The 16,765-nt window shown below is 36.1% G+C and overlaps 1 protein-coding gene across 1 annotated transcript in view; it reads right to left on the bottom strand.

The window, feature by feature from the left end:
• Positions 1-16,765, bottom strand: part of PPFIA2 (PTPRF interacting protein alpha 2) — a 474,509-nt gene that overhangs the window by 113,719 nt on the left and 344,025 nt on the right. Inside the window, exon 11 of the mRNA XM_060165096.1 lies at positions 7,380-7,601. Coding sequence (XP_060021079.1) covers positions 7,380-7,601 — 222 coding nt within the window. The remainder of the gene's footprint in view (positions 1-7,379; positions 7,602-16,765) is intronic.

Here is a 16,765-nt window from a genome sequence, read left to right as displayed (position 1 = left end):
TGACCGCCTAGAGGGGTGGGATAGGGAGGGTGGGAGGGAGGGAGGGAGACGCAAGAGGGAAGATATATGGGAACATATGTATACGTATAACTGATTCACTTTGTTATAAAGCAGAAACTAACACACCATTGTAAAGCAATTATACTCCAATAAAGATGTTAAAAAAAAAAAGAAATTTGGACACAGTGGGGGAGAAAAAAAAAGAATTTCAGGGAAGTGAGATGGGAGGTAAGTGGTGGCTTTTTGTATATGTATGTGTTTTGTGCACGTGTGTTTAGATTTGTACTTTCTTGATAGTATTTGACTTTGAAAATTATGTGTATATAAAAAAATTAAAATTAATTAAAAAGTCGTATTCTATAAAGAAACTCATCATGTTTTCCTTAGTCTCCCTGCCTCCCCCTACCTAGTATTACTTGACTAGGGAATGACACCATGCTGCATAGAAATTTAGGATCATCCTTGAAAACTCCTCTACCCTAACTCCCACTTAATAGCCTAATCTGTCATCTTGCCATTAGTCTTTTTTCCTGCTTACTTATTCCCAACCTGCTGACCAACTTGCTTCTTGACAATACCTTTGTATGTTCCCTCCATCTTCAATGTGAAATCTGAGCTACAAAGCCTTGCAAACACATAGCTTAATGTCCTGACACTTTCTTTATGTACAATATCTCTATGTACTGAGAGGAATAGTGAAAAATTCATGTTCACTTAGGACTTGGGAACGTGATATCCTTTGTAAATAAGGTTTTACAGATGTAATCAAGTTAAGATGAGATCATACAGGATAGGGTGGGCCTTAAATCCAGTGACTGGTGTTCTTATAGGGAAAGGAAGATTTGGGGACGAAGATATACAGAGAAAAGTGCAATGTGAAAAAGGAGACAGAGATTGTCTTTATACTGCCACCAGCCAAGAACACCAAGGATTGCTAGCAACCACCAGAAGCTAGAGGATGCAATAAAGAATACTTCACCAGAGCCTTCAGAGGGAATACTGTATGGCTCTGTTGATACCTTGATTTTGGACTTATAGTCTCCAGAACTATGAGAGAATAAATTACTGTTGTTTTAAGCCATCCCTTTTATTGTAATTTGTTATGGCAGCCCTAGGAAACTAACACACTCTGCAACATTTCTATCTGGAATGAGATTTTGTTGCCTTTTTGACTACCTTAGTCTTGCTGAACTTCAAGACCAAACTAAAGACTACTTGGTTAATTATGTTAATATTAATGTTCAAATGTATGCAACAATTAATCCATCAATTTGGCAAAAATTATCCAAACTAATTTTTTTCAACATTATATATGCATCCCTAGATTTTAGCCATCCAAACAAAAGCTACTATTTAAAAAGCTTTTGCTTAAGATTTTGACTTTTTCTGTTTCCTATATTTTTTAGTCCAATGAGGGTAGAGTTTTCAATCTTAGACTATTCCTTCAAAGTGCTCCTTACAATTATTAATTCTGTATTGTTAATTTCATTTTCACACAGAACTCTAGGAATGTTATGTCAATTTTGTAGCCCAAGAAAAAATTCTAAATTTAGCCTACATATATAAACGTCTTACAAAATTATAAAAGCCATAAATTCAGTTAAAGGCATACACGTGTTTCTTTAGAACATGAGCACGAAGTAGTACATACTTGCTTTAAATTCTAGTTTTTGATACTTATTAACCCTGTTATGGGTAAACACTGCTTAGCTTTTCTAAACTTAATGTGCTTTCTTTTTTCTTATATTTTTTTTTTCGGTTTTTGGTTGGGATGTTAATACATGACATTGTTGTGATATATTTTAAGTGCTTTGCATGATGTCTTATGTACAATATACACTCAGTAAATTCTAGCTTCTTTTTTATTATTATTCTTTTTTATTACCATGTACAATACACACTAAATAAATAATAGCTTTTTATTATTATTTATGTATTATCTTTTTCTTACTATTATGCCTATAATTAGCTGATCTGACAATGGCGTATATTACATATAGGAGTCATTGGATGTGACTTTGGTATTTCATTTTTAATTCAGTGATTCATATGGGAGATTCAATTTATAACTGCAGGCTGTGTTGCCAAGAATAAATTTTGAATTTACATGTTGGAGAAGTATCTTTTCGCTGTGTGTTACTTGGAAATTTTAAAAAAGAAAGCTTTTTCTAGTTCCTGAAAACTGCTGCCTAAAAAAAGTTGAAAAACTGTATAAAGGATTAATTTTCTCTTAACTTGAAGTTTATGTTAAAACTGGATTTTATTATATCAAATAAATATAATTCTATAGTAACTTAGAGCTAGTAAAGTGAAAAATATAACTCCATGTTTCAGATAATAGAAAAGACAAAATTGATATGTATTCACTCATATAATCACATAGCGAACGTTCAAAGAGCTCTTAATAAGAAGTTGGAGTGATAAGCTGTATTCACAAAACAAAATATAACTGAAATACTTCACAGGAAATTCTAACTCTTTGAATATCAATATATTTAATGAGATATTAGTATCCAAATACCCAATTAGTAGCCTTCTTGATTAGAGTGGAACAAATATCGTATATTAACGCATATATGTGGAATCTAGAAAAATGTTACAGATGAACCTATTTGCAGGGCAGGAATAGAGATGCAGACGTGGAGAACAGACGTGTGGACATGGGGCAGGGGGAAAGGGGGGTCGGATGAATTGGGAGATTGGGATTGATATATATACCCTACCATGTGTAAAACAGACAGCTGGTGGGAACCTGCCATATAGCACAGGGAGCTCAGCTCAGTGCCCTGTGGTTACCTAGAGGGATGGGATGGGGGGGAGGTCCAAGAGGGAGAGGAATATATGTATACATATAGCTGATTCACTTCGTTGTACAGCAGAAACTAACACACCATTGTAAAGCAACTATACCCCAATTAAAAAAAAAAAAAAAAGAGTGGAGAGGTAAACTAAGCCTCCATATGAGACTGACTATATTTTGTAGTCTGGGTACTGTGCCAAGCTTTAACCCTTACTCCAAGAAGTGACAGTCAATTTAAGGAGCGCTTAAGACAAAACTTCAAACAAAAGTAAACTTTGTAAATATACAAGACATTAAACAGATGTAATCATCACCCTGGCTTAAAAAGAAAAAAAAAGAAAAGTAAACTTTGAATAGATTTATTTCTTGACAAAGAATAATTGCAAAAATATATTCTAAAACCATGAATGAAATATATTTACACAATTTGTTTCAGATATATTAGACTATGCACATGCACAGCAAAATGCATTTCAGTTTTTAATTATGTGGTCAGTTTTTTCCTATTCTCTATTCTTTTTCCTAATTAATTCAACAAATAGTTATTGCTTATATCATATATAAATCATACTGGGTTAGCAGTGCTATAGGGGTAGCAAGGAGAATCACCTTGTTTGTCTTTTCTACTTAAAATCGTGCAATCTAGTAGACTTTGTCGTGACCACAGCTCAAGAATACATAAAAGCGAAGTATGGAGTTTTCAGTGTTATGTGATACCTTTTTAAAGTATGTGATTTTCACATTTTCTTGCTTATTGAAAAGATCAAAAGATTGATTATTTAGGAAGCAGTTATAGTGCAGCTGCATTTTTTATGATAGTTGCTATCACTGAGTAAATGATTGCATCTTGTTGATTTTGGAAGCTGCTCATAGTGGAAGAAGCACAGATTTTGAAGCTGGGGTAGTCCTCTATTCTTCCTGGTGCTGGGGGGTGGGGAAGGTAGTGTGTTGGGGAGAATAGTGGTTAGGCCTTGGACAAGTTACTTTACATCACCTGAGAAAAATGGCACAATTACAAGTACCTTCCCTAAAGGACAGAAGGAATTAAAGAAATTAAATATAAACCAGGCTCCCATGGCTTGCATCCTGAATCTTATGGGAAATATTTTATTTGGTCTTCACAGTGTGCTTAATACACACACACACACACACACACACACACACACGTGATGCATCTAGAAAGGCAGACCGAGTATAGGCTCCTTGTTCAGGTCTCATTAACCCTATCACTTCCTACTGTTACACCTGGCACTTCACACATTTATATTGTTTACCTGGCTTTGAAGACATTTGTGTTTGCAAGCCCCCTCAAAGGTGAGTGATGAGAAATACTCCTTTCTTGTGAAACTCTTCTAAGATATAACTACCCAGAACTCATAGAGCTGATAAGAATAGTTATATTGTAAAAGAGGGGCCTGGTGAGGGCCTGGTGAGGGGCTTCCCCGGTGACCTGGTGAGGGGCTTCCCTGGTGGCACAGTGGTTAAGAATCCGCCTGCCAATGCAGGGGACACAGGTTCCATCCCTGGTCCGGGAAGATCGCACATGCTGTGGAGCAACTAAGCTCGTACGCCACAACTACTGAGCCTGTGCTCTAAAGCCCACGAGCCACAGCTACTGAGGCTTGCATGCCACAACTACTGAAGCCCGCGTGCCTAGAGCCTGTGCTCCACAATGAGAGAAGCCACCGTAATGAGAAGCCCACGCACCACAACGAAGAGTAGCCCCTGCTCACCGCAACTAGAGAAAGCCCGCACACAGCAATGAAGACCCAACACAGCCAAAAATAAAAACAAATAAATAAATAAATTGAAAAAAACAAAGGATTCCTGGCGAAAGCAGAACACCTTACCTATGAGAAGGTATTCCTAATTATAAAAAAAAATTTGGCATCAGATAGATGATTGACATTTTAAATCTGACTTAGCTTTTTGTCACCTATATCCAAAGACTATTAGAATCAAAGGGTTATTTTTACTTAGGTCATAAGAAAGGGAGAGCTGGAGATACTGGGCTCTATCTGCAAATGACACTGGATTAAACAAGCATTAATAGAATAGGTGAGTGTTAAGTGAAAGAAAAACAGCTAAAAACAGCTAAACAGAATGAAGAAATAGGAAATGAGCAAAAGCTCAAGAAATGGCCCTGGTGGTTTACTAGTCAAAAATCTTAGTGTTCCTTAACAGTAATATAGAAGAGGGGTTAAACTGCATGTACTTTATAAATTCTCTGAGTTTGGGTTGTGGGAGGAGTGAAGATGAGAGATGCATTCCCGAACTGTTAACTCATAAAAAGGTGTATCATTATCTGTGCGGTGACAGAACCACTTCATGGATTATCTTACTCTGAGATAGTAGGCATTGTTTGGGGACATAGTCTGATTTCATCCATGCCTTTTGATGTTTACACCTAACACCCATAAATATCCATCCTTTCAACAAGAGCTTTTGAGTGCCTAGTATATACTCAGTAGTTGTGTATGTGATTAAAATAGAGCAATGAACAAAACTAGACAAAACAAAAAACCCCAGCTCTTATGAATCTTTATATACGGTGGAGAGGAAAGCATATGACAAACAAGTAAATCAGCAAAGTACATACTGTGTCAGATGGCAGTAATTCTGTGAGATTTTTAAAAAATGAAAGAAGAAGGAGAGTGTATATGTGTAAATACCACGGTTAGGGAACACTTCACTAAGACATTTGAGTAAAAGGCAGAAGGAAAAGAAAATGCAACAGAATAGATCTGGCTTGCTTAAGAGGCCACAGTAACTGAACTGAGTGGATTAAAGTGAAAGAGTAGTAGATGAGTTCCCAGAGGTCAGAGGGTGGGAGTAGAGATTGTACAGGGTTGTTGACCACTGCAAGGACTTTGATTTTACTGTAAGTAGAATAGGTAGCCATTGAAGAGTTTTAAGGAGAAAGTGACTTGAGCTGACTTACACTGCAAGAGGTCACTCAGGCTGCTGTGTTGAGTATAGACTATTAGAATAATCCAGTGAGAGATGGTGGTTGTGTGAAATAAGACAGAGCCATGAAGAGTGTGTGAAGAGGTCACAGGATGGATATATTTTGAAGTTGGAAGTAATAAGATTTATGGATGAAGCAAATGCAGTGTGTGAGTGAAAGAGAGGTACCAAGGACAGTTCCAAGGTTTTTGATCTAAGCACCAATAATGGAGTTGCCGTCAGCTGAGATATGTAAGACTGCAAGTAAATCTGGCTTCTTGGGGGGAATATCAGGAAAACAGTCTTGAGAATGTTAATTTTGAGATACCCGTCAGAGATCTAGATACAGGCATCTGGAAATCAGGAGAGATGGATAAGGTGGAGATATAAAGTGGGAATCATAAGACCACGGGTAGTTTTTGGAGCCATGAAACGGCATGAATTTACCAGGGGAGTTAAGGTAAATTGAGGAGGAAAGGCATTCCACGGTTGGGGATGAGAAGTAGAGCCAGTAAAGGAGGCTGAGATGGGGGTAGCAAGTAAAAATGAAGGAAAATCAGGAACAGTGTAGTGTGCTATTAGCCAAGTGAGGAAATACACCAGGAAGTGGTAATTAGATCAAGTGCTTCCAAGGACTGAGAAGTGTCTCCTGGATTCAGCAACATGGAGGTCAAACTGGATAAGAACAGTTTTGATGGGACCGTGGAGGCAAAAGTATGATAAAATGGGCTCAAAGGAGAATTGGAAGAAAATAATTGGATACATAGAGTCAACTCCAATAACAGCTAGTTAATGATGTACAAAAGATAAAAAAATAAAAATATGATTTAAAAGAACATGTAAAAATGGAAAAGGTGAAAAGTCACAAAATAAAATTTTCATAAATATAGATAATTTTCTTTTTAATTAAATAGAGTGATAACAGTGAAAAGATTCTAAACTTTTCACCTCAGCTGGTACGATGATTTGGCAATATCACAAATAAGACATCTCCTTGTAATTTTTGTCATAACTTTAAAGTACACTTTTTCAAATAGATGAAGTGATGTTAAGTTTAGTAAGAACTGAACATATAGAGAAAGAAAGGTTCCCACTTTCACACATGTACTTTCACATTCACAGATAGAAAACCAAAATAAGAGGGATATTTTTAAAGTAATGTCTTTGAGTATTCCCATCTGCTAAGAGTATAGCAATTCATTATTCGTACCCGAATCTAGGGTTATTTAAAATTAACAGCTTAAAACATTTAAAAATTCATTTAAAAACCTGTAGTTTTTATTACTTCTGAGATTTGATACCAACATTTTCTTTCCATACATATTTATGGGGTGGGATAGGGAGGGTGGGAGGGAGGGAGACGCAAGATGGAAGAGATATGGGAACATATGTATATACATAACTGATTCATTTTGTTGTAAAGCAGAAAAAAAATAAAAAAGTAAAAATAAAGGGGTGATGAAGTAAACTATTTTTGCCTTAGTGAAGAAGTTTCATAACTAATATAATGCATACTGATTTACGGTCTTTTGAGAAAAGGTAAAGAGTATATGCCATTAGGGGAAATTATGGAAAAAGCATCTCAGAGACAGCATTCAGGAAGCAAAGACTGAAAGTGTTGCGAATCACTTACCTCCCTAATGTCCCTTTGATACTTAGTGTTCATTTCTTCTGTTTTAATGAGATCCTTTCTTGCTGTCTCTGCTTCCTGTTCCACCTCTCCCACTCGGGAAGAAAGGGCTGCTAAACGTTCTTTCATTTGGGCCATTTCATAGTTTTGTTTTTCAAGCAATTCTTGTAGTTCAACTATTTGACTTGTTTCATCAGTTGAATCTATAGAACCATTGGACAAACGCTGCAGGAAAAGAGAAAGAAACTGCACTTAGAATTTTCTTCATCTTTACTTTAAAATTCATGAACTTAAAGATATGAGACTGATAAAGATTTCATACTGAGAAATAAGAACTCTAACAGACTAGCTTTGGAGGAAAACTAAGTTTCTGAGAAAACTCTTAATTGACATTAAAATATAAAGGTAGATCAGTAATTTTCAAATAGGTTAATAGATGCATTTGAACTGGAAACTATTATATATGCTACATTATACACAGTTTAGCACAAAACATGAATATAGCATAAACATTCAATAAGTGGCAGCTATTTTTAACCAATTACATATAAAATTTATTATAAATAAATATTTATGTAACACAGCATGTTATTATTAAATAATAAATAAGGGCACAGAAACTATGTAATATTTTCTATTTTTATTCAAGATCCTTTGTGAATTTGCAAGTCTTATTTTCAATGACTCTCAGTAAAAGAAAACTTACACTTTTCTTTTAAAGCAAGTTATTCCTGCTGTGAATCTGACCTAGCTGGAACAAAGGTATAGCATAGAAAAGTCGTGCTTTCTATATTGCTATCAACATAAAAGTAATGAGTGCACACAACCCACAGGAAAGAGGCTGAAGAGTTTAAATACTTTGAGATTGATTTTTCCTCTTTTTGAAGGGGCTGCCTGGAGACCAGGGTAACTCATGTCTTCAGAAGGATGACCTACAGCCTAGCTGCACTGGAGAAATTCTGTGGTGAAGACAGTGCAGGAACTGGGGAGAAATAAGTGCTAAGAGAAAAAGATCACAATAAACTAGAAATAGGAAAGTATGGAGAAAAAGAAAAAAAAGTACTATCAATTCTGTTAGAATGCTTGTTTGGAAAATATGAATTCATTCTAGCATGACAGATACATTAAGAAACAATTTGAAAAAAAAAAGAAAGAAAGAATTTGAACATAATGTAACTTTTGTGTTTTCTTATGTACAATCTCATTCCTGATAATCACTGGCTGAACACAGAAAACCAGACCTAGCTGAATCAATCAGTGTAGGAATATACAAAATGTACACATGCACTTTCCTCAAACATCTAACACCAACCTCACACTTCATCAAGCGCTTTGAGTCAGCCCATCCATATCTGTGTTACACCTGTCTGATTTTAGATACTCCGCCTTCCAACACTTCACAATAGATCACAGCTATAACCCTTCTGACATCCACTGTGATCAGCAAACTTCAGATCTTTTTCAAAGTAAAGAGTTAAATTTATCACAGCAGTTATGCAATCCTTAACCATTTAACGTGTAAAACTGTGCTACTATTTTTAGTATTAGAAATACTAGAAATAGTATTTAGAAATAGTATTCTATTTATTTTAAAAGTCATTGATAAAGGTTTTAGTGTTGTACTGCAAACCCCTTTCCCCCATAAGCCCTGTGATTTTTATTTTGAAATTTTGCATAACTCATGATATTTTGGAATGCAAATGTCCTATTAGACAAAACTGACTGTAGGATAAAAGGAGGAGTATAGAAAGCATCACAAAAGCAGCTAGAAAGATAAAATAGAGAGAATGGGAAAGCAAACAAATGGCAAGAGGTATTGGTAAGTCCAGTTGCCTAACACGTGGAGAAACAGTTGGACAAATCAAAATTAAAAGGGCAGAGAAAGATAGAGTCAGTCTTAAGATAGCATCTTAAGATACCAGTTGGATTTGCAGAATTAGTACTTTGAAAATATGACTGAACTTTTGTATTGCAAGTGCCAAACTTTTTCTTATCTAGTGAAAGGTGTAAGAGTGTTGGAAAGGATCAAAGGTCAGTTGACCAGTTGCTCCTTCAGAGTCTTGATTCCCCTAGCTGCTGGGACTGCTTGCTTGCGGAGGGATCAGAGCTGAGAACATGCCTAGCAATCGCTCTTAGTGGAAGGGAACTGCCTTTCCAAAGTTAAACCCCTCCGTTGGGGCGTGCAATACCACATACAATGCAGAGCAGTATTATTGTGAAGCTAATAAAAAACCAACATTTTAGACAGTTTTTATGAACACAAAACCCAAAAACATTGATAGTGACATTTATATAAGATACCATTATCTGTACATTGAACTGGGAAAAGCCTATTTATATTCATTAGACAGCAATTGAGAACTGGTTTAGGGAGAAAGGCTAGAGCGAACTGCCAATCAATTATGTCCAAATTTGGGATAACTGAGGTATGATATTACAGGATTTCTGTAATAACAGCAAATATCTTCGAACTCTGTACACCACTTACAAGTAATGAGGCAACCTTCAGCTTTAATAGAATATCTGCCTCCTCACATTGAGCATTTCCTCTAGTCAACTAAAAAATGGCAATTTTTAGAAACTACAAAAGTCATTAGAAAATACATTTTTGCAGTGAAAAATTTTTTTTGTCATTGAAAAATTACATTTAAGATTTGAGTCCTTAAGAACTTTGGAGAAACTGAGACTTAGGTAATTATACGAAGTTGATTTGAATTAAAATGCAGAACTTTGAATTCCGAGGTCATTTCATCTACCCTTTACCATATTACTTTTAATCAGAACATAAAAATCAAAACGATAGAATAACACATGCTGGATGGTATTGACAAGTAACAAGAATGTAGTGTGTGTATGTATAGCTATATGAATATACATACAACAGTACACACACACACACACACACACACGTGTATAAATTCTACAAATATTTGTTCAGTGCAACTGAATGATGTTAATTTTCTAATTAGAAAAATGATTATTCCAAATCTGTGTACCTGAAGTCCATTAAAATCTTGTCTAAAAGTTGCAAATTTTTTAATGGGCTCAAGGTAAGAGAAATTTAAGTAAATATAAACAGTAATCAGACAACGAAAATAAAACACTTTCAAAATGTTAACCTCTTCAATTCCTTTAAGTAACAGATGTGTACTGCATAGTCTTTATGCTACTTTGGAATTTAGTACTACCCATGGAAAATTTTTGAACAGTCAATTTTTCTCTGAAGTGCTTATTGACATTATATGTTTAAAAATGTGTAATATTTCATCTGTTCAAATCACCTTAAATATATTTTGTGCTGAGCTTAATATATGTTTTCATAATTTCAGAGTGGAAAGGTCATCTTAAACCTGTGGTGTATACCTTAGAAAAAGAATATACAGCTTTGTTCCAAATCATTATTATCTTGGTCTACCTTTAAAATAAATTGTGGCACTTTAACATAAAGGGCAAATGAGAGAATTAAAGGAAAAATCAATGCTTATTTTAAATAGCTTTATCGAGATCTAATTTGCATACCATAAAGTTCAACCATTTCAAGTGTAAATGTCAACGGTGTTTAGAATACTTAAAGAGTTGTGCAACTATCGATGTAATCTAATTTGAGAATATTCTCATTACCCCGAACAGAAACCTCATACCCATTAGCAGTCCCCTAAGAGCAGACCCCCACCCCCAGCCCGAGGCAGCCACTAATCTACTTTCTTTCAATACAGATTTGCATATTATGTACCTTTCACATAAATGGAATCACAGAATAGTCTTTTGTGATTGCCTTTATTCACTGAACATAATGTTTCTGAGAGTCATTCATGTTGTGGCATATTATCAGTATTTCATATCTTTTATTGCTGAGTAGTGTTTTACCATGTGAATATTCTACATGTAATTTATATATTCATCAGTTAATAGACATTTCAATGGTTTCCACCTTTTGACTACTGTGAATAATGTACCTGTGAACATTTGTGTACAAGCCTCTGTGTGGACATACGTTTACAGTTCTTGTGGAACTCCTAGGAGATTCCTAGGAGAAGAATTCTTCTCCTAGGAGAAGAATTGCTGGATCATATGATAATTCTATGTTTAACATTTTGAAGAAATATTTCCCAAAGTGGTTGCCTCATTTTACATTCCCACCAGCAATCACAAGAGTTCCAATTCCCCACATCCTCACCAAAACTTGTCTTTTTATTATAGTCATTCTGGTGGGTATGAAGTGGAATCTCCTTGTGGTTTTGATTTGCAATCCCTAATGACTAATTATGTTGAGCATCTTTTCTTATGCCTACTGACATCTTGTGTATTTACTTTGGGGAAATGTTCATTCAAAGTATTTGCCCATTTACTAATTGGGTTATTTGGCTTTTATTATTGAGTTATAAGAATTGCTTATATATACTTTGGATACAAGTCCTTTGTCAGATATATGACTTATAAATAGTTCTTTCCAGTATTTCGATTATCTTTTTTTACTTTCCTGATGGCACAGTTTGAAAGTGTTTTTAATTTTAATGAAGTCCAATTTATCATTTTTCTCCTTTATGTGCTTTTGGTGTTATACCAAGAAGTTATTTCTTAACATAAGTTTATAAAGACTTCAATTTTTTTTCTTTTAAAGTGTAGAAGTATACACTTAAATTACTAGTTTTCAAAGGCAATAAAGGCTCAGATGATAAAATGTTTTAAATATATATTTTGATTCAATCAATAATTATTTATTGAGCACCTACTATGTGCCAAATGGAAGAAATTAGCTTTTAGGATTTTTAAAAAATATGATGATACATTCCTGCCATTAAGGAAATTTTCATCTAGCAGAGAAGTGACACACAAACAAGCAGGTATTAAGTACTGCAATGAAATATTATCATAGAGTTATGTTTTGCTTACATATTTGTGTTATGGGAGCAGAAAGAAGATACCTTTTGTGACACTCTTTGAGTTGGGTTTTTAAAGGTAAGCAATTATATTTCAAGTAAAATAAGGGAGGGGGTAGTTATTCCAGGAAGGGGAAACAACATGAGCAAAGGCAGGGAGGCATTCTCTGCAGAGGGATTATGAGTAGCCCTGTGTGCAGAGCAAAAGATGTGCTGTGGGGAAATGGGAGGATATGAGACCTGAAAGGGAGGGCCAGCATACATTAAGATGTCCTTAGCTTCTCATATGAAATAGCATGAACTTTGGGTACTAAACAGAATGACAGAGAGTCATCAAAGGTTTCTGAACAGGGAAGTTACCTGTAAACATTTGCTGGCAACCTGCTCATCTCATGGTCCTGGTGGTCTGTGTAAAGCCTTTCTTAGCTGCCTGTAGTGGACAATTTTTGCTTGCCTGCTCAGCATCCATTTTTCCTTCCCACTTCCCCACAGTTAGAGTTGCCAGATGAAACACAGGGTACCCAGTTAAACATTTTTTTCCTTTGGAATGTACTTTATTATTTTCTTTTAATTAAAAAAAATTGTTTATTGTGGTAAAAGTCACATAATATAAAACATACTACTTTAATCATATTTAACTGTACAGTTCAGTGGCACTAAGTATATTCACATTGTTGTGCTGCTCTCACCATCATCCATCTCCCGAATTTTTACCTACCCAGGTAAATTTGAATTTCAGAGACAATGAAAAATTATTCAGTATGTCTCATGCAGTATTTGGGTCAAGCATATACTAGGGGAATTGATTATGGAAAGAAAACATTGAGCCAAACCCAGAATGAAAGCATAAATTATGTGTTTACTTGACAAAGGAAACAGAAAAATCAAAAACTGGGAGACACAAGTGGGTATAGGATTTTTAAAGCCACCCGTTGTAGCTAGAATTGAATAGGCTACAGCAAGAAGATGGGAGTGGGTGTAGGTGGAAGGATGATATGAGTTCTTGAGATGATGCGGGTTCTTGAGATCATTGCAGGACTTTGACTTTTACTCTGGGTGAGATGGGGACCCTATGAAGGTGCTGAGCAGAGGAGTGGCATGATCTCACATTTTCAACGCATTCCTCTGCTTTCTTGTAAAAGCCAGATTGTAGGAGTAAAGGATAAAATTAAAGAGATGAATTATAGAGGTTTAAGTAATCCAGGTGGATGACAATGCTGGCTTGCACCAGGGTGTTAGCAGTGAAGGTTGGGAGAATTGGTCATATTCTTTCAATGGATTAGATGTGATATGAGACCAAAAGCATAGACTCAAGCAGGACTTTAAGAATTTTGGTCTTCAATTAGAAGAATGGTGTTGCTATTTATAGAAGAGGGGGAATCTTCAGAAGAAACAGATTTGGGATTAGGATGGGGTAAAATAAAGAACTGGGTTTTGGAAACAAAGTTTGAGGTAACTTGTGAGATGTCGAAGTTAAGTCTCTTAGGCTGTTGCATGAGCCTGCAGTCAGGAGTAGTCAGTGCATGGATGTTTTCTATGAAAAATTATAACACTGGATGAGATCACCTGTGGAGTCAGAGGGGAGGATCATCAAAGGTGACTAAGAAGGTATCTTTAAAGGTCTCTTCACATATCACTTTATCAGAGAGGTCTTTTATTCCTGCCATGTAATATGTATTTTGTTTGTTGTCTGTCTCACTCACTAAAATATATATTCCTAAATTTTCTCTCTATGCCAGGCTTAACCTGTATATTCTTGTATGTTCAACTACTACTCCATCTTCCTGCTTGAATATCAAATAGGCAGTCCAACCAAACTCAGAATGTTCAAAACCAAATTCCTGTGCCTCTTCCCCAAATCTGTTTCACCTTCAACCTTTACCAGCTCAGTTGGTAAAAACTCCATCCTTCCATATGCTTCCACAGGCTGAAAAACTTTGGTGTCACCACCAAGTCCTCTCTTTTTCTCCCATCTCCTATTGAGTCTATTAGAAAAACATGTTTGCCTTATCTTTGCAATAGAATAAATATGACTCATTTTCATGCTGTCTACTGCTGTCACTTGTTGGGGAAGCAGTCTTCATGCAAACTGCCAACCCTCTCCAGGATTGCCCAGTCAATGTCCTGCATCTGGAATATTCCCCTACATGGAAGCTAGGTGTCAAGCTATAACTTGGCCCCAGATTCTTCTTCCTTATTAGGAGAAACCATTTCCCTGTTCTAGGTATGCAGTTAACTTCCTTGTATTGCATGTGCTATATGTCACCTGGCCAGCCCCACCAGTGTATCTGCCCCTCATGGGAAGAGAACGGGTCTTCTCCTGCAACATGAGAGGCGTGCGTGCAGTCCATTGTCCTGCCTCTGCTACCAGGAAGGACCAATTCCCTAGCCACGGGAGATTTGTGCAGGCCACAGATGCTGATCTTGCTGCCTCTCTTCACCTTTCTGTGAGTAGTGTTGTTCCAGTTGGAAAGATCAAAGGTTGGGAGACACAAGTGGATTTAGAATTTTCAAGGGGACCCAGTGTGGCTAGGATGGAATGAACTACAGCAAGAGGATGGGAGTGGATATAGATGGGCAGATGATGTGGGTTCTTGAGATCACCGTAGAACTTTGACTTTTACTCTGGGTGAGATGGGAACCGGAGGAAGATTCTATGAGCAGAGCAGGGGCAATCTATTAGGAAAACATGTTTGCTTTATCTTTGCAGTACATGTGAATCTTCCCCATGTATGCTACATCCTGTATGTCAAGGAGCTCCTTGTTGTCAGTCCTCTTTGCTGACTCTGAAACCCCAGAAGATGCAATAGGCTGAGATATGTGGGCTCTGACTTCTGGTGGTTGGTACTGTTATAATCTTTGCCATCCTCCATGCAAATCCTCACCTGGGATTGGTAGCTGGTTTTTCCTGCTCAACACCAGCCCTTGTCTGCATCATCTACTCTCACTAGAATCACTGTAATAACCTCCTAACTGGTCTCTTTGCTTCTAACTTTGTCCTTTTATGTTCATTCTTAAAACAACCAGAGTGATCCATGGTGATCTTGTTACATGATAGATAAAGTTATTCCTCTGCTCAAAACACTACAATGGTTTTTCATTCTACTCAGCACAAGAGCGAAAACTTACAGTGAGCAATAACCACTGCCCCATCCCCCTTCCCCTTCCCTACTCCCCTCCCCTTCCCCCATGCCTTTACCTCTCTGAACTCTCTCCTGCTATTCTCCCATTTGCTCTCTTGCGTCAGCCACACTGGCAAACTCATTGTTCCTCTAATAAAGTCAATCACTGTCCCAAGTTACAGTCTTTGCTTGGTTCTTCCTTCTGCTTGGAATACTCTTCCCCTAGTAACCCACATGACTAAAAACCTCAACAATTTCAAGGACGCCAATCTTGACCACCTTATTTAAAAGTGCAAACTGTCTCCATCCCTATGTCTCCCTAGGACTCGATCCTTTTGTGTTTCTCTAATTTTTTTTTCTTCAATAGCATTTATCATCTTCTAACATGACAAATGATTTACTTATTTATATTTATTGTTTATTTTCTGCTAACCTCCTCCAACTTGCTGGATTATAAGCTTCAGGAGGTAAAGAGACTTTATATGTTTGCGCTTTGGTGTATCACAAGTGTCTAGAAAGATGCCTGGCACATGATGCAATAGACTTTTGTTGACTAAATAAATGTTTTGATTCCTTCTATGTCTCTAGTGACCAAAACAGCATCTTCCACAAAAATATATTTGTTGGATGAATGAATGAATGTTTCCATTAATGAATATGATGAGTTTTAGGAAAAACATAAGGATTCAAAAAGAAAAGAAATATAGAGACAATATACTTAGCTTTCATTGTATAAAGTTTATGACAGGGAATTTAGTCTTCTTTTATCCTGTTTTAAAAGCACTATATAGATGAATTATCTATAAGAGTGGAAACATTTGAAGTAAAATTAGGAAAGCATTGTTATAAATTCACCTTAAAATAAATAATATGGTCAAAATAGACAGCCTATGTGTAAGACCAAGTGGAATAAATGAAGCCCCAGAGGCCTCATCATGTCACAGTCACAGTGACTTCTCATGAGATGAAGCCAGGAATTTACACATGTTCTTCCATATTATACCAGGTAAAAAATGGAAATAGGTCTCTCTTTGAATTTGATAATCACCGGCAAAATGACCTAACCATTAATTTTTTTTCACTCTACTTCTAGCTTTAGCATATATTAAAGAATACTCTAACATGTTTACAAAACAGTGGTACAGTTAAATTACTAATGTGACCATTTTAATTCTGCATTTTATGCTCCTTTAATGGTTATTACTTATTTTGGGCATATATTTGTGGCCATACATTGCTCTCCTGCCAAAGAATAGCAGTTTGTTAAACAAAATAATAAATAATTTTTCACAGTGCTTTTAAGTGATGAGAGTGCCTCTTTAGTGTACAGAATAGAGGGCATTTAAATTGCTATATTAACATAACAATAATTGATTTCTCCCTTGGA

The sequence above is a fragment of the Lagenorhynchus albirostris genome, chromosome 11, assembly GCF_949774975.1.
Source record: "Lagenorhynchus albirostris chromosome 11, mLagAlb1.1, whole genome shotgun sequence".
Classification (NCBI taxonomy): Eukaryota; Metazoa; Chordata; class Mammalia; order Artiodactyla; family Delphinidae; genus Lagenorhynchus; species Lagenorhynchus albirostris.
The sequence above is the reverse complement of the archived record's forward strand: the minus strand, read 5'-3'. Positions and strand labels throughout refer to the sequence as shown.